This window comes from Zonotrichia leucophrys, chromosome 4 (genome assembly GCF_028769735.1).
Source record: "Zonotrichia leucophrys gambelii isolate GWCS_2022_RI chromosome 4, RI_Zleu_2.0, whole genome shotgun sequence".
Lineage (NCBI taxonomy): Eukaryota > Metazoa > Chordata > Aves > Passeriformes > Passerellidae > Zonotrichia > Zonotrichia leucophrys.
In genome coordinates, this window is record NC_088173.1 from 38,760,145 (window position 1) to 38,778,190 (window position 18,046).

General features: G+C 42.3%; 1 protein-coding gene across 9 annotated transcripts in view; it reads right to left on the reverse strand.

The window, feature by feature from the left end:
- Positions 1-18,046, reverse strand: part of ZNF827 (zinc finger protein 827) — a 153,672-nt gene that overhangs the window by 38,692 nt on the left and 96,934 nt on the right. For all 9 annotated transcript variants that reach the window (XR_010439895.1, XR_010439896.1, XM_064711224.1 and 6 more), the window contains one exon: positions 11,665-11,898. Coding sequence is in view for 7 of the 9 variants with exons in the window: in XM_064711224.1 (XP_064567294.1) it covers positions 11,665-11,898 (234 nt within the window). In the remaining 2 variants the exon portion in view is untranslated. The remainder of the gene's footprint in view (positions 1-11,664; positions 11,899-18,046) is intronic.

Below are 18,046 nucleotides of genomic sequence, written 5' to 3' on the forward strand. Positions count from 1 at the left end.
CAATTTCCCAATATTCCAATGGATCTCAGAGGCACCAAAACATGGTTTGGTTATCCCCAAAAATGTTTTCAGCTTCCACAGCTGGTTGGTGTCATGTTGTTGCCTCCAGCAAAAGATGGACAGAATGCCTTTATCATGAATGCATCAGCATTCTACCTAAAATTAAACTAACATGTATCACCAAGTCCTTTCACACTACCTTGGGTTTTGCCTCTCTCCACATTTCTGGTGTAGAGAAAAAGTAGCTCTACTTCCTTCAGCTCTTAAAAAAAAAAAAAAAAATTGAAGCCAGGAGATAAACGCCACTTGGATATGTTCCAGGAACAATTTACATGAAGTGCTTTCAATCTTTTCTTATGACATTTCTTGACCTTTAAAAGACACATCTAAACATTGACAAAAATCTTTACCCTCTCCTATCCACAGATAAATCTCAGACTTCAGAAGTTTTTATAGTGAATTCTCAGCTGAAGACCAGTTAGAAATATCATAATGCCTTTTTTTTTGCCCTGTTAAGAAGATTTTTCTCTTTTAAAAATTTTGTTTAAAGCTTCTATTACTCTCTTATTATAAAACCACAGAACCCTGCATCTGTGTTAAAAAGTATAAAAATAGCATGCTGTGCATTGAAAGTGAGCACAGAGCAGCAAAGGAACGCATCAGGTAACAGTGTCAATCAAGAGCTCAGGTAACTCCACAAACAAATGAGTTCTTCAGATGTCTGACAGACTGAGCTCTGCACCCAGCTGCCAAATTTAGGTGCAGAGTCAAGCTGACCTTTGCTGCTCTCTCTGCTTTTAAAATATTCTTTCTATTTCTGTTCCTGCTCCACACAGTTTAATTCCCTGTCCTGCAAGTGCTTTTGTATCAGACAAACTGACAGGACCCCAACTAAGGCAAGAGTCAAGCAATACCAGTGACCTTCTCTCCCTCACCATCAGTGAGCACTGCAATTGCCTTAACTACATCTACATATTTGATCATTTCCTTTGACCTTTATCCTTCCAGCTGCACCCTTTTGATCTGACAGAATGTCCCTGCCAAATGTGAATTCTGTCATACTCTAAATTCCCAAAGCAAACACACAAAGAGAAGACTGAAGGAGGATTTCTGATAATTTTACAAGAGCTAATGAAAGGGAAACACAGTCAGTGTATCCCACAAAAAGCAATCATAGGCATAAAACCCTGCTGTGCCAGATCTTGTGCTGGCAAAATACTGTAATTAAGGTTATGCCCATACCTGTCTCACCAATAGGCAGTCCAACTCCAGCTTCTTGAGGATTATTTTCCCTTCTGTGCTGTTCATTGTGGAGTAAGGTGAAAGCCCTTATTTCTTTACATAGGTATCTCACATGGTTATAGCACAGTTAAAGTTTTTCAAGTCAAGTACAGGCACAAAAAAAGGTCTCCTGCTTTAAATAACGAAATCATTTTATCTTTGACTTTTATAGGAGACCTAGTAGGTGAGCTGGTTAAATAATCTGCAATGTATCAGAATAGGAAGTTAGTATATGAGAGTCAGGTTTTATTCTTCAGGTCAGATTTCTATAATAGTACAGCAAAATCTATGGGCTTAAAGAGACTCAAACAGCTCAGAAGTATCCAGACCATGATCTCCAAAACACAGTCTGCTATTCTATCAAAACTAACCTGGGTGAGGCTCAGAATAACAGCACAGCAGTGCTGAGACACTTCATAGGGCAAAAGATGAACTAAATCACCCAGTATGTCTTTATCTCCTATTAACTGTGTGATACAGAAACACCTTAACAAAATAAGAGGGAACTATTTCATACATGGATATACTTTATCAAGCCACAGAGATGCTGTTTCTTTATAGAGCAGTGTAACTTTAAATCATCTTATCTACAAAAGCCTTAATGAATGTCATCCTATTCACATTGAGTGAGACAATTTTCCACATCAGATATGAAAAATAGAGCACTGGACAGGCTTGTTCCAGGAGGAGGCAATTTCTTCCACAGTTTTCAGGTTCCACAGATGTAAGGAATCACAAAGTAGTGATACTTACTAAAAAACCCTCCGAACCTAGAACAGCGGATACATAGAACAATACTTGTGCTGAGTAAGGCCTAAAGGCCCTAAAAGCTCAGAATACAACATTTACCCCTGGAAAGCCTGACAGTGTCATCTCTCTATAAGGTGCAGCAGTAAGAACACTTCTGGAATTTAGTCTCAGACAACACCACTCTACAGCCTAGAACAGAGGCTGGCAAGTTCTAGAAAGACCTTATTCAATGTCTCTGAAAGTTGGGACTATCACAATCCAGCTCCAATTGAGCACAAGTCAGCCAAGTGCCCTTGTGGCACCCAAGGCCAGCCCTATTTCGGACCCCATTATCAGATCTGCAGCCATCAGGCAGAGGGAGGGGGTTCTTACCCTCTGCTCTGCACCTGTGAGGCTGCATTTAGGGTTTTGTGCCCCATCTGGGGCTCCCCAGTACAGGACAGACTCTGACATCCCCAGAGCATGTTCAGTGGAAGGCAACCAAGGTTGTCAGAGGGCTGCTGCAAGACAGAAGACGAGATCAGCTGTGAGAGCTGGGTTTGTTCAGCCTCAAGAAAACAACACGAAGGGGACACTTTATTGCTGTCAACAGCTCTCTAAGGAATAAAGGGAGGGTGCAGAGAAGCTCAAGACAGATTTCTCTCATAAATGCACAGAGATTGTATGAGTCAACAGACAAGATGGTACATGGGGAATTCTGTTTATATATACAGGAAAAAGAATTCCCATCAGGATAGGGAAATGCTGACACACATTGCTGAGAGAAGTTGGGTTCTCCATCCCTGAACAAACCTAAACTTGGTGAGACCCTCAGCAGCCTGCCTGGCTTGACCTGCTCTGAGCAAAGGTCTGGAATAGATGACCCTGGAGGTCCCCTCCAAACAAAATTATTTAATGAGCCTTCAGCACGGGGCCAGCTGCAGGTTCATCCTGCAGAACTTCCAAAAAGAAGATAAGACTTGTTCTAACACACACTAGAAACTTTTCTTAATGTCCACTCTGAACTTCCCAAACTGCAGCTGGCAGCTGTTACCCCTTCTTTTACCTTCTGCCAGGAGGGAGAAAAGTTTAATTATCTCTTTTCCAAGTTTCCTTCAAGCAGGTGCAGGCTGCAATTAGACTGGCCTTTAGTTCCCCTGTGCCAGACTGAACGGGCTCAGCTCCCCCAGCGCCTCCCAGCACAGGGAAGCCATGACCTGATGGACCTGATCACAAGGTTGGAACACTTTCCCTGTGGAGACAGGTTGAGAGAGCTGGGCTTGGTCAGCCTGGAGAAGGAAAGGCTTCAGGAGACCTTACAGCAGCCTTTCAGTGCTTAAAGCAGGCTTGAGAGAGAGCTGAGTTCAGACTGTTTAGCCTGTTGTGACATGAGAGACAGTGGTTTTACCCAAAAGAAGGTAAATTCAGACTACATATAAGGGAAGAACTTTTTACAATCTGAGTGCTGAAACATGGGAACAGGTTGCCCAGAGAGGTGGTAAATGGCCCATTCCTGGAAACGTTCAAGGTCAGGCAGGACGGGCTCTGAGCAACCTGATCTTGATGAAGATGCCCCTCCTCGTTGCTAAGGGGGTGGACTGGATGACCTTTAAAGGTCCCTTCTATCCCAGACCATTCTGTGATTCCATGCAGCACTCACATGCTCTGGAAGGGACACTGACCCTTCCTAATGCAGCACACTCAGCTCTTCCCATTATTTGAGACAGAAGTCAAAAATAAGGGATAGATTTCATAAAGAACACAAGTCATGCAGTGAATATTGCTTTGGCTGACACAACAGCTGTCCAATAACCTTGCATTGCCAGAATCAAATGAATACTTGTTAAATCACTCCTGTTTCTTCCCACCATTTTACTTAAAACTTCACCCTGTGACTAAAATTCAAAGTTGTTTGTATTTGCTGAAATGCCCATCAGCTTTACAAATCAACTTTATGAATCAACTTAGAGAAGAAAGCCTTTCCCATATGTCTCATAAATTGGACTCATGTACCAGTCTCCACAATGAAGCAGACAGGGGTAAATAGTGGGTCAACTTGTATCGACTTCAAAAGATTTCAGCACGGAGAATCAGGCGTTTTGTTATGCTAATTGTTCTGATTTGCTAGAAATAAACATGCCCTAAAACAGCTTAAATAAAACCTCAGAGGTAGGGAACAGTTGGCAAGCCCTGAAGGTTCTGCTACGGAGACACAACAAGGAACATCTGACGTTCCCTAGGGCGCTGTGCTTGATGCTTTATTTTGTTAGTATTTTTTTCAAACTGCTGTTTTATATAAGACAATGTCAATGAATCAATGTAACAGGATCCTGCATTAAAAAAAAAATAAAAACATGAAATGGCTTATATTTATTAAAGTGGAACCTCTGAACTCCCATGTTACAGAATTTTGCAACTACAAGCTGCTTCACAGAAACACAATCCAAGGAAAAAAAATGGAGCAAATTAAAGCCATAAACTAATTAGAGTTGTGATAGACATCTGCTGCCCCTTCCATTTAAATGGTAGGATGATGGTGGCACCTGCAAGACCCTACTTGAACTACCTGGTTAAAATAAAAAATCAAAACCGGAAAAAGCCCCAACAAAACCCACTTGGCTAGTAGCAGGGTTTAATGTGGCAATCTGACTTGCCATGGTTTGCCATTTCTCTACTTCCCATGAAGAAAAAGTCTTATTTTGGACCATACACTTCCCCACTTATGTTCTGGGCTCCTACACGAGCCCCAAGGAACAAAAGACTTCCCTGTATTTTCCTTTTTCTGCCTGTTATCGAGGCTTTCCAAGCAGGGATGAAAGCCTTGACAGCTCTCCTGAATCAATCCAGGAGCAGGGACTCTCACGAGGCACCAGCAACAGGGATCTCCAGAGACAGCAGCCTAATTCCACATGGGCACTTCCCAGAGCAGTCCACAATGTTGTGGAAAAGAAATATGCAGCAAGATTAATTCTGACCTTCACCTTATGCTAGAATTGTACTATCATTCTCTTCTCCTTGTTCCACTCTTTTTAAATAGTTGCTGTAATCTATGTGATTTCAATTAAATGTCTGATACAGTGTCAAAAAATTAATGACAAGGCATGAAATACAAAATTACCATACACATTTTTAAATGGATATAGGCTTAATCAAAAAAAAAAAAAAAAAACCAAAAAAAAAAAACAAACAAAACCCCATCACACCCCTCCCCTGTAATAACCAGTTGTTCCAAAAGAGGAAGTATCATATAATTAGCTGTAATAAATGGAGTTGATCAGGAATGCTTTTGGACTCAGTTGTAGGCAGCACCTCGCTTTGGGTGCTGAGGTCATGAAGTGTAATAAGTCTGCACTAATTGCATGTGCTGATAACCCAAAATTAAGACACTTTGCTGGTACTGGTGTATTACAAGAAAACACTGTGTGACCTGAGGGTTGAAGAACAAAAAATTCAAAGGAACCAAAGGGCACAAATGTTATGCACTTGCTTGGGCTAACAAGGAGATGTGCAATACACGGGGAACTGACCCACAGAAAAAAGAGAGGAGGAAAACAACCTGAGTTACATGCAAAATGAACACATTTCAAAAGTAGGATACATCTGAAATAAAGGTAAATGTGATTCAGACATTTCTGGGAAAGACAAGGACATACTCATATCCCTGGGCAAAACATTACTCAAAAGTGCTACTACCTGGGATAGATTTTATACTCTTCTACCTATACACTCATTTCTGGACAAGAAGACAAAACATTGTATGCTTCTAAAAGCTAATACATGCTCCAAACATATCATCAGCATGACTATTTCAGCAGAAAATGAGTTTTTCAGCTCTAACAACGGCATGTAAATGCAAATATTTATTTTTAATTTCAGTCTCCTCTGAAATGTACTTTTCAATTTACAAGACTGAGTGTATAAAACTGACCAAGAATCATTGAGGGTGCCACTTAATTAAATTAGATTTTCCATGAAAGAGAACTGGTAAAAATGTAAAAACCAGGTGTATTTGAAACACGTTACTCCCATTTCTTCTAACTGATTTTGTACAATATTTGATGGGAATTAAAAATCTTGCAGGGATGGCACCTTTCCAAACAGAGATGAGAGCAATTTGCTCCACTCCACTATCTCCTCAAATCTGTTTGCTTACCACTGAACTTAGTCTAAGAATCAGCAATGGACAGAATTCCCAGCTCACTTTTGTGCACTCATACATATCACAGTGGTAATTTTATTTTCTTCTGTAGAATGGAGGTTGAAAATCTGCTCAAACTTTTCCCACTAACTTCCAAACACCATTTCTTTCAAATGGGTGTTTGATTTATTCTGAAATGGCAGCTTGGTTGTTAGGAAGTTTTGTCCTGGCTGTTTGGGTGGAAGTGGGTTCCGCCCAGACATGCCCAAGAGACAGGAGCCCCCTGAGCCTGGATAATCCTTTGGAAGAGGTGTGAGCAGGAATCAAGTCTGTGAACACAAACCACGAACACAAACCACGGCCCCCGAACACAAACCACGGCCCTTTTCCCTGGAAGTAAAACTGACCTGCCTGTCATCTGGCTGGCAAATTGCAGGAGCCACTTGCCTCTATCAATCCAGCCCGACTCGGCACTGGTGCCACCTTTCATCTGGGAACCATCCTGCGTATCGTGGATTTTCAGGAGCCAGCCGGCCACTCCCAGCCACAGGCCCCCGCACACAAACCACGGCCCTTTTCCCTGGCAAACAAAACTTAACCTCCCCGCTTCTGGCTGGCAGATTGCAGGAGCCACTTGCCTCTATCAATCCAGCCCGACTTGGCACTGGTGCCACCTTTCATCTGGGAGCCATCCTGCGTATCGTGGATTTTCAGGAGCCAGCCGGCCACTCCCAGCCACAAGTCCCCAAAAACAATCTACGGACCTTTACCCAGGAAGTAAAACTGACCTGCCCATCATCTAGCTGGCACATTGCAGCAGCCACTTGGTAATATCAAACCTGCCCAACTTGGCACTGGTGCCACCTTTCATCTGGGAACCATCCTGCGTATCGTGGATTTTCAGGAGCCAGCCAGCCACTCCCAGCCACAGGCCCCCGAACACAAACCACGGCCCTTTTCCCTGGAAGTAAATCTGACCTGCCCGTCATCTGGCTGGCAGATTGCAGGAGCCACTTGCCTCTATCAATCCAGCCTGACTCGGCACTGGTGCCACCTTTCATCTGGGAACCATCCTGCGTATCGTGGATTTTCAGGAGCCAGCCGACCACTCCCAGCCACAGGCCCCCAAACACAAACTACGGCCCTTTTCCCTGGAAGTAAAACTGACCTGCCCGTCATCTGGCTGGCAGATTGCAGGAGCCACTTGCCTCTATCAATCCAGCCACACTTGGCACTGGTGCCACCTTTCATCTGGGAACCATCCTGCGTATCGTGGATTTTCAGGAACCAGCCGGCCACTCCCAGCCACAGGCCCCCGAACACAAACCACGGCCCTTTTCCCTGGCAAAGAAAACTCACCCGCCCCGCTTCTGGCTGGCAGATTGCAGGAGCCACTTGCCTCTATCAATCCAGCCCGACTCGGCACTGGTGCCACCTTTCATCTGGGAACCATCCTGCGTATCGTGGATTTTCAGGAGCCAGCCGGCCACTCCCAGCCACAGGCCCCTGAACACAAACCACGGCCCATTTCCCTGGCAGACAAAACTCACCCGCCCCGCTTCTGGCTGGCAGATTGCAGGAGCCACTTGCCTCTATCAATCCAGCCCGACTCGGCACTGGTGCCACCTTTCACAGGAGACCTGAATCCCAGGGGAACATGGGAGAGAAAGAACTGGTGTAAAAGGTCAAACTCCACCACAGTCATGTATGGGGCAAGGGCTTGATTCCAAACTCAGGCCATGCTGCTAGAAGCAAGTGTCCAAAGAGCCCTTCAGCTTGAAAGAGAGAATCTTGTCTTGTAGAACTAAAATAGCTGTGTGTGATTTTCTCTTGTTGCTTTCCACCTGCTTCTACAATGGCAGCTAACAAATGTTCTGCTAATGCTCTAGTACAGGAAAAGATGTTTATTCTTGTAACTTTTCCTAGCTCTGGAGTAATTTCTGAGTAGCTGAGAAATGGGGGCTGACAAAGGGCTGATGATTTGGAGTAAACCTACCCTACAGTATGCACCAGAACAAACCAGGCTCCAGAGATGGAAAGGCCTTCCACTACCCTGTACAGCTAAGAGCTGCCAACACAGCACCCCTGTTTGGGAAAAGAGATTTCCCATTGAAAAATATAAACCAGTTTATCCCTTGCATGGAAGGAAGTAACAAGGCCTATGCCCAAATCCCAGTTGGCTCCCACCCATGAGGCTGAAACAATCAGCAGTACTCTTGCTCAGAGGATAACAGGAGCATGTATGTCAGGAATGCAGGAAGCACAACACTGTTATGTTGGAAATTCCTTCCTGAATTTGTATGTGATGCAGGTTTTGGTGATTAGTATTACACAGAAGAAAGGGAAACGAACGAAGCAAGAACACAATCCATTCAGTCCTTACCACGCATATAGAGAATCTGAAGGGACTTGACTTAAACCCAATTATAAAATATATCAAATCTAACAAGGGCACTTGACTGAGGATTTCCCACAGAGAGTAAAACATCAAGACAGACTTGTTCCTTTTTTTTTTTTTTTTTTCTCTCCAGTACCATGAAAAAGGAAGAAGTTTGTTCTTGCTTTCCTTTTAATCTCAAGAGGTGGCTCAGGAAGAAATGTGGATCCCTCATCCCTAGAAGTGTTCAAGGCCACATTGGATGAGACTCTGAGCAATACCTTCTAGTGGTAGGTATTGCCCATGGCAGGGGGTATGGAACCAGATGACTGTTCTCTACAGCTCCCTGAAAGGAGGTTATAGCTGGGGAGGTCTCTTCTCCCAGACAACCAGCAACAGGACAAGAGAAAATGGCCTCAAGCTGCACCAGGGAAGGTTCAGACTGGACATCAGGAATAATTGTTTCACAGAAGGGGCTGCCAAGCATTGGAACAAGCTGCCCAGGGAGATGGTGAAGCCACCATCCCTGGAGGTGTTCAAGAAATGACTGGATGTGGCATTCAGTGTAGTGGCCCAGGACAAGGTGGTGATCAGTCAATGGATGGAGTGAATGACCTGGGTGGTCTTTTCCAGCATAAATGATTTTGCCATCTTTAAGGTCCCTTGATGCCTTGAGAGCAGAGTCTAGACAGTGTTAAAGGAATAAAGTAAGTATTTATGAAAAGGCCTTCAAAGGATACACCTTGGGCAGCACAAGAGCCTGGCTGAGGCTACACCCAAGATGGATGACAGGTCACAACTTTTCATGCTTTTATAAATTTTGGTCCATTTACTTACTGGGGTTAATTGTTCAAATACAGCTTCAGGTTATGAAGTCCCATCCTCCCAGACTGCTCTCCAATTTGCTGTTTGTACTTTTTGGGCTGCAAGATAGCAGCACTTTGGCTGCACTGAAGCTGCAATGGTGCCCTTGGTTCTCAGGCTGGGAAAGGATTATTTAGTTGAACTAAACTGTGAGGAGAACTTGCTAACACCTTATATGAAGTTCAGAGTTAGATACTAATGCAGTACAGAATCTGGATAATATGAAAGCTAAAACTTAAGGCATCACCTTCTGTGATTCTATGAAGTGGTTTAATTAAATAAGTTCTAAGTCACCAAAACCAGGCTACAAAATTGCTAACAGTAGGCTCTGAAGTCAACAGTGATATGGGAGTATTCTGCCAGGTAAGGCAAAGATTCAAAAAAACCACTAAAGAGGCTAATCATCTTAAGATTTTCCTCTTGTATTTGTCCTACATTAAACTGTATCTCAGTGTTTTCCTCTCCAGTTTCTGCCTTAGATGGTAATTGAGGGAAGTGCAGGTTGCAAACTGTCTGTGACAAACTGGGTGTAACCCCACCATCCCCTGGCTGATGCGGGAACACCGACAGCAGCAACACCGGCTCCATAAATCCCAGTCACTCTTCACATCCTAATCTATGCATTAGCCAAAAACACCACTGTCAGCACAAACTGCTCAGTCCCTAAGAGCTTGTAAGAGAAATGTTACACTGGTGTATTTCTTATTTGTTGTGTTGGGATCTCCCTTTAGAGCCTGGGAGACCCCAACATGAGCTGAAGACTTGACCAAGATTTAATACACACTGGATTTCTCTCATCGAAGCAGGTATTTAAGGTACAAGTATTCTAACATAACAAGCAGCTATAGAACTATTTAAACACAGCCTGCCAGTGCTGAACTCCAGACTGACAATCCAGAACCCTTGTGTCTCTGAAGTACTTCACAAAACGTTAAATTAGAGAGCTCCTTCTTTATAAAAACAGTTACATGAATTTATATGCATCAAGAAAAATAGTCACAGCTTAGCATCCATTAGGCTGCAAAATTTTGTTACCAAAACACCTCACTCAAACCAGTTACCAGCAGCAACTGTGCATTACACCAATAACCAAGTGTTTTGTATTTGGGAGTCTGAGGAAAAAAAATCTGGAAATTGGTGCTCTGGTCAGCTTTTGTACTTGGGAAACACTTTTTGCACCATTAACATGGAAGGCTTTATTCAAATTCTTCTGCAAATTAAAATGTGGAGGCATGAACAGGAGTGAATTAATTACATGTTTTATGGGGGAGATCTAGTCAGCTCAAATCTTTCAGTTTGAGCTCAAATTCACAGCTGACAGTGTCCAATAATGACAACCCAATTCAGGTAGGTTTGACAGGGATCTCAGAAGTTACTAAACTTGTAAGCATTCCCACCAGCACTTTTGCATGACTTTGGCACAAATAAAAAAATAAGTCTTGTCCAGTTTTGGAGAAGACTTAAAATGTATCAGATCCAGTTCAGGTGCAGAAGCACAAAACCCAGCCTGCCAGACTGACTTTCACGTCTTGGTCCTAGAAATTGGTCTGTTAGAAGTTCAAAGTCTTTTCATCCTTCACTTAACCTGATGGAGTGGGAAGAATTCAACCCTTTTATTTTCTCTTCAATCTTGATTTTGAAAGGTAGACAAATCATAATTAGCAGAACATGCATTTTATTTGACTCCCTCCAGCTTTAACACTGCCTATGTGTGTACACTGCCTACTTGTCTGGCAGAAGAATCTATCACTGAGGCAGTGTAAGCAAGTTCAAGTGGTCTTGCTAAATGCAGAAATCCAGCTCAGTTTACACAAATTTTTTAACAGTGTATCTTATAATTTTGAGTACAATGTATTGCCAGAAAAAAAAAAAAAGCTTTAAAAGTCATATTGTATAATGCCATGTCAGGTACAGTAAAGTACAGAAATGTTCTTCAGATGTTAATGAAGAGACACCTGTGAATAAATTGGTATTAACATGGTTAAATTTACATGGTACATTTAAAAAATTATAGAACTTAAAAGCTTTAAGGCATCATTTCTTATGACTTATTCCATAGTCATTAATTTGAAAATCAGAGCAGAGATAATTAGATAGTGTGGCTACAGACCAAACTGAGATATTTCACATACATGACACTTTTGTAGACAGGCCTTTTCAATTGTTCCTTGGCTTGCTATTAAGCTCAACCTACCGTCTTGCAAGGTAACCCTGCTAGCATACACAAAAAAGAAAAAAAATTTAAAAATTCAGTATTATGAAATGAAATATCTACCTGAGAGCTTCATGAGGAGCTCGGATGCTGCCTTGACTGACATGTCCTGCCTGATCACATTTGCCTGTGCTTCCTGTGGCTTGAGTTTCTCTTCAGGGACGTTTGAAGCTGAGGCTTCAGACTCTTGGCTGAACACATAGCTGGGCTGAGACACGGCTGAACTTCCAGCTTCTTCATCCTTAGGCTCCTCTTTCACTTTAAAATTAGGAGTCAAGGGCTCCTTTTGATTTGCAGCTGTCAAGAGAAGGAAAGAAGTGAGACTTAGTGTAATACATATTCCTGGAGCAGGTAGTAACAGGAAGAAACCTGAGAAATGCTAGAGCAGGTACAGGCAGCAGACACATCCAACTGTGCTCAAAGATGCTTCAAGGGACAAACAAACTTCTGCACCTTTTCTGCAAAGGGACAGTTTTGAAACACAACAACTGCATGTACCAAAGCTCAGAAGAACATTCTCTCACTTGTTTCCCCCTGCTCCTTCTAATAGCTCCTCCCTTGTCATTGGTTTGTAGGTTTCCTACAGGCTTGGTGCAAGTTTAAAACTTTTCACTTAAGGGCAAATTTGGTAAAGCCCACAGGTATGATATACTAAGGTTTTAATGCATGGAAGAGAGGCAAGATATGGAGAGTAGGAAGACAGAAAACCTAAGAGGAGAGTAAAAGGGAAAAGATATCAAGTTCTTAGGTCCTAAAAGTTGCTGTATTAAGAAGAGAACTAAGAGATTTTCAGAAGAGAGCTCTGCACTGTTCCAAGCTCTATATCCATGAAAAGAAAGAGAGTAAATTTAAAATATTCCTTTTGAATACTCCTCCTAAGCAGCTGTACAGCCTCAGAGGAGGGCAAGGAGACTTTGGGGAGCTCCTTAAGATCTGCACACTGAGCAATGCTTGGAGGGCCTTTCTGATACCTCTTGACAGCAGCAGAACCTCTGCACGGCGTTAGAAGGATAAAACCAGAACAGCTCTTAAACAATACTTCCAAGCCCAGCCAACATAAATTCATGGGCAGAGGCATGACAAGCCTCTGCACAAGTTGCTCTATTCTTCAAGTAAATCTTCTAATAATTTTTTTTATTTAACCATGAAGAGATACTTCTTTCCCTGTCTCTTCGTGACCTTTTCTTGGCCAAAATGTCACTTTAAATTCCCAGTAACACACAGCAGATGACTTGTTGAGTGCCTTTAACTTTAGCAAGTTTACATTTTTCCCACCTCTCTAAACTTCTGTCTCCACAAACACAAAAGACAAAATCTGGCAACATTTACCTGCTTAAACCCTTGGTCTACTTTCTCCTCCATTTCAGCTTCTTACCTACTCACAGTCTCCTCACTTTTTTGGCTTGTTTCCCCAGACACTCTCCTTCTCTGCAACTCCCCCAAAACTCCTAGAGAACCCAAATTCCTGCATCCTACCATAAAGTGCTCACCATCTCCCAGACACCTGAACTCTAAAATATGAGGTACAATTGCTATTGTTACCAGAATTAAACACTGACATTTGCTACTTTGAGCCTTTGTTCATTTCCACACAGGTCAAATATTTCATGTTTGTCTTTGGGGGTGTGCTAATGATTTTTAAAGCTACTGCATTACCCTGTAACACAACACATCTTCCCAATCTATATTTCAGAGTTGTTTGATTTTCCTCCTTGTTGCTGGGCAAGCCATTACCAAAGAACAGGATTCAGGCAATTGGTATTAAGAGTGCACACATAAGCAATATGCTCATACACATGAGTTCTAGTCACTTCAGGAACTACATTACCTTATATCTGGAATTTTTAACATAACCTATAGGAGCTTTTACCAGCATTAGGAATTGCTTCTGCATTTTTTATTTTATAAAGAAGAGCGAAAGCAGAAATACGAAACATTAAAACATGCTTTAAACCACAAAAATACAAGTTAGATCTCTCAAAGCCCATCTTAACTTTACTAAGGTACTAACAAAAAAATTCCATCTATCTTCTTTATCCTGGCTTCAGTCTATTCTGGGGTTTGACCTGGGGTGATGAATGGTCACAAAAACAAAGAGACCCAAATCTTCTCTGCTGGATTACCTTCTGCTGTCCTTTGCTTCTAAAACATGCCAGTCTAGCTGCTATGCTGATAGGAAGAATACCTCCACCAGGATCTGAGTGCAACTGAGAGAGAGCAGTCTGCCTGAACTTTCAGAGAACACTGGGGAAAGAAAAGGTCTTTTGAATTTATTCATTTCAAAAAGGTTCTAATTCAAATTTGTCCCAGAAAGTAAAGGAAGCATGAGTCTGAGTGAAGAGGTAAAGAGGACCCACTGAGAACAACCATTAACCTGCGGACCCAGCCTTGTCTCTGCCATGAACCAGGGCAGAAAATGAGCCAGGTAGAGCAAGCACTACAGGCTGGGTGAGCCTACTCTTCCACCACTTAAAATAGAGGTGATATTAAACTGGCATAGGTCAGTGTAAGTTTGCAAGCATATGCCACGGCAAAAACATCTTTAAACAAACAGAATGGAACAGAATTCAGATAATATCACAGACTTTAGCAAGGTACTTATTACAAGAGTTAAGTGCTATAGTATGCAGAGACAGATGCTTATTGCATTACCTTACCACAAGAAAAAGGATCAAAAGGAATGCTTTTGGAACAAATTAGCATTTTTTAAACCCCCTTATCACCAAGTCAAAAGTCAGCAGCCAATGTGACCCAGTCTAAGGTGGTGCCTCAGTGCTCTTCATCCCAGGGTATCTCAAACCCTACTAAGATGAAGACAAGTTCTAATAGCTCAGAGGACCAAAATTTCCAGATAGATCATGCCAGAGTTTAAAGAGTTTAGTGATAGTCCAGTTCTTGGCCCTTCAGTTCAGGAAGAACATTGAGGTGCTGGAGTGAGTCTAGAGAAGGGCAACAGAGCTGGTGTAGGGTCTGGAGCACAAGTTTTATGAGAAGTGGCTGAGGAAACTGGGGGTGTTTATCCTGGAGAAAGAAAGCTCAGGGGCAACTATCACTCCACAATTCCCTGAAAGGAGGCTGTAGCCATGTGGAGGTCAGACTCTTGTCTCAGACAGACAGGGTAAGAGGAAATAGCTCCAAGCTGCACCAAGAGAAGTTTAAGTTGGACATCAGGAAGAATTTCTTCCTGAAAGGTTGATGAGACCTTGGAATGGGCTGCCCAGGAAGGTGGTGGAGTCACTTCCCTGGAGGTGTTTCAGGGAAGACTGGATGTGGCACTCAGTGCTGTGGCCTGGCTGACAAGGGGGTGTTTGGTCATGCGTTGGACTCGATGATCTCAGAGGTCTTTGCCAACCTGACTGATCGCATGAAGTGAGAGATCCAGAATGAATCAAGTCTCCCTCCCTTCCCTGGCACACCTTTCTCTTTCTGTCCCTGCCCCACACGTGATCCCTCCTGCAGTGTCAGCCTGTGCTGCTAGGAGCCACTGCCTCCTCACACTTCTGAGCCTTCAGCCAGGGTAACAATGATAAACAAAACCACATTGATAACAAATCCACCAGCACAGCATCAGACATAATCTAAATGAGCTCTTCAGGAGATATTAATACTCTGTGTGTTTACAGTACTTCACCAATGAGAAAAATAAAACATAGGGTGCCCCAATCCAGAGGAAGCCCTGAAGGCTTGCCTTTGGCAGAATTACACGAAGGAAAGGAATCCCAGACTGTTGTTCTTACCCATGTCACTGATTCTGCCTACTCTACCTGCTTTGTTTTGGACAGAAGAGGGAATTAATAAATTAGGAAAGAAGTAGAGTCTTATTTCTTTAATTAACTGGCAGCATATTCCTTGAAGTGATGATGTTTTCTAAAAACCAAATATTTAAATTGTAGATAAATTACAAAAATAGAAGAGTTATTTGCCTCATTTTTCTCACCCCAGAAAATAAAAACAAAATCAGACAACAACTACTGGGTCAGTTTCAAGCCATTTGCTATAATTAATAGGGTTTTTACTCATTCTTGAAATATACTAAAGCAGATTCTAAAGTAAATGAAGCCTAACACAAAAGGACATAAAAAAGGGCAGGTTGTCTCTTTTATCAGATCCATACATAAAAGCTAGAGGGGGGAAAAAACCCACAACACAAAAAAGACCCCCTAAACAACAAAAGTCCCCACCACTCTTGTCTCTGTCCCATCTTGGATCCACAACTCTGGACAAAATTGCTAACACATGGGGAATAGCAGGCGTGATGCATCCACCAGTCATTTTAGGGAAAACAATAAACAGATATAAGAAAAAAAATATTGCAAGTAAGGGAAATAAAATTTTACTATGACCAGTTTTTAAAAATCCCATGACTGAGGAATCCTTAAAAAAATTAGAACTAGACAAGAATTAAAAAGAATAAGTTGAATGTTATTAAAGTATATTTGAATGACAAAATTATTACTCCCCAGAAGGAAGAGTATCTTCTATCTACATACAAAAATAGATACACACACATATCCCAATTTGTATTTAATTTACATTCATTCTGAACAGCAGAATGAAGGATGTGTTGTCTGCACACTGAATAAAAAAACCCCAGCAATTTAATTTTGAAATACACAGCGAGGAAACAAAACAAACCCACAGAGCAAATGAAACCAACAGGCAGGAATCTCTCAAGCACAGTGGATAATGCTCCATTTGTTCTATTCCATATCCAGAAAAAACACAGATCAAAGAATATTCCAGACTGCTGATTTTTATCTTCCTGGCAACTGGAACCATTTGAGCCATTTGGCAAAAGTAGATGATGAAAGTTATAACACTTTCCTGAAACTGCCAAATGCCACAAGAAAAGCTTTGGGCATCTGCCACTAATCTGAAACACTCTGGTAGAAGCTGCTAACTCCATCAGTCCACTTAAGAGGATTTCTAAATGCTCAAAATGTTTATAACTGAAAGAGGGAAAATGGGCTGATTACTTCCAAGCCAAGCTCAATGTTAAAGTCACAATCAGAAGAAGCTGGTCACTGCTCCATCTGTCTCAGAGAAAAACATTAAGAAAAAACCAGAATCCACAACAAAAATTCTGCCACCAAAAAAGGCCATGAGAAACAGCATCCATAGAGTCTGGGTTGAAAGGAACTAAGATGAAACTTCCATCCCAGACATTAAGCTCTGAGCTGTGGTGTTTAAAATGAACCAAGAGCCTGTGACAGATCAGTTTTGGTGTATTTGGAGGACACAGTTCCATGACAGTGGGCACCACATCACCCTGAAGGCAGCTGTGGTCAATAAAGGGTGTGACTTGAGTCATCTACTGTTTTATTCTCAAGCGGCTGAAATGTCCAGGTAGGAACTGGCATTCTGCATGGAGACCATGGCTTATATTTGATGGCATTCAAGAACTGGGAAAGAGGCGCAAACACTGCAGAAGCAGCCCCCAGTGAGCTAACTGCTTTGCAAGAAAAATCTATGGTATTGGAACCTGTTGGAGAACCTCCAGACTAAAATCCAGTTGGGCTGATAAATTATGTTCATCTGATTAAACACAGAGGCTGCATACACAGTAAGTGGCCCAAAAGGAGAAATACTGTTCTTTTGGCAGGACATTCTAGCTGGTCTAGCATTTCCTTTAGTGCCTCTTGCCCTGGAGTATTAATATGTCCCAGAGCACTTCATGCTACCTAACCCTTCTAGGAATTCTCAGTCAATTACACCTGAATTTTAAAGATCTCTTCTCTGCTCTAACTAACCCATAGGGCCTTAAGGGACAGAATGGGCATTACCAGTGAAAAAGCTACTCATGACTCAAGGGTGCTCAGCATGACAACATTTCTTTTTATCAAAGCAGTGCAAAGGCAGCATAGACAACCACAAATATGATGATGCCACAACCTAGCACCCCTGGGCTTATGGAGATCCCTTAAAATATGAGGTCTTCCAAACCATATTGCTTAAGTACATTAAAAACTGCAAGCCTAGGTTAAGAAAGGCCAGCTAAGTAAACTGACCTTCTTTAAAGCTGCTCTGTGTTTGCAAAGCTGGAGTCAAGCACAATGAGACATAGCAAAGGAGAATGGCCAGTCCTGCTAATGCCCCCTCAAAATATCCCCATGTTCTAGTCCAAGTGGAATGAAGGAATCAGGCAAATTGCTGAGGCAGGAGCAGAACCACACATTCCTCCTGACACCCCAAGATGTCTGCTGCTCAGCCAGAGTCCCACAGGGTAAACAAGGCTGTATCATCTGCTAAGAACATTTCCTCCTTTCCAGGCGAAAACCAACACAGCAGCAGAACAGGTAAGATTGTGAGGACACTGGAGAAAAGAGAACCAGCAGTGAAAAGAGCAAGAAGGAATTTATTGCTGATAAGAAAGAATTACTTGCAATATTGGAACGTCTTCTCTCTACAAAGGAGCAAAAACAGGGGAGAGAAATATCACCAGACT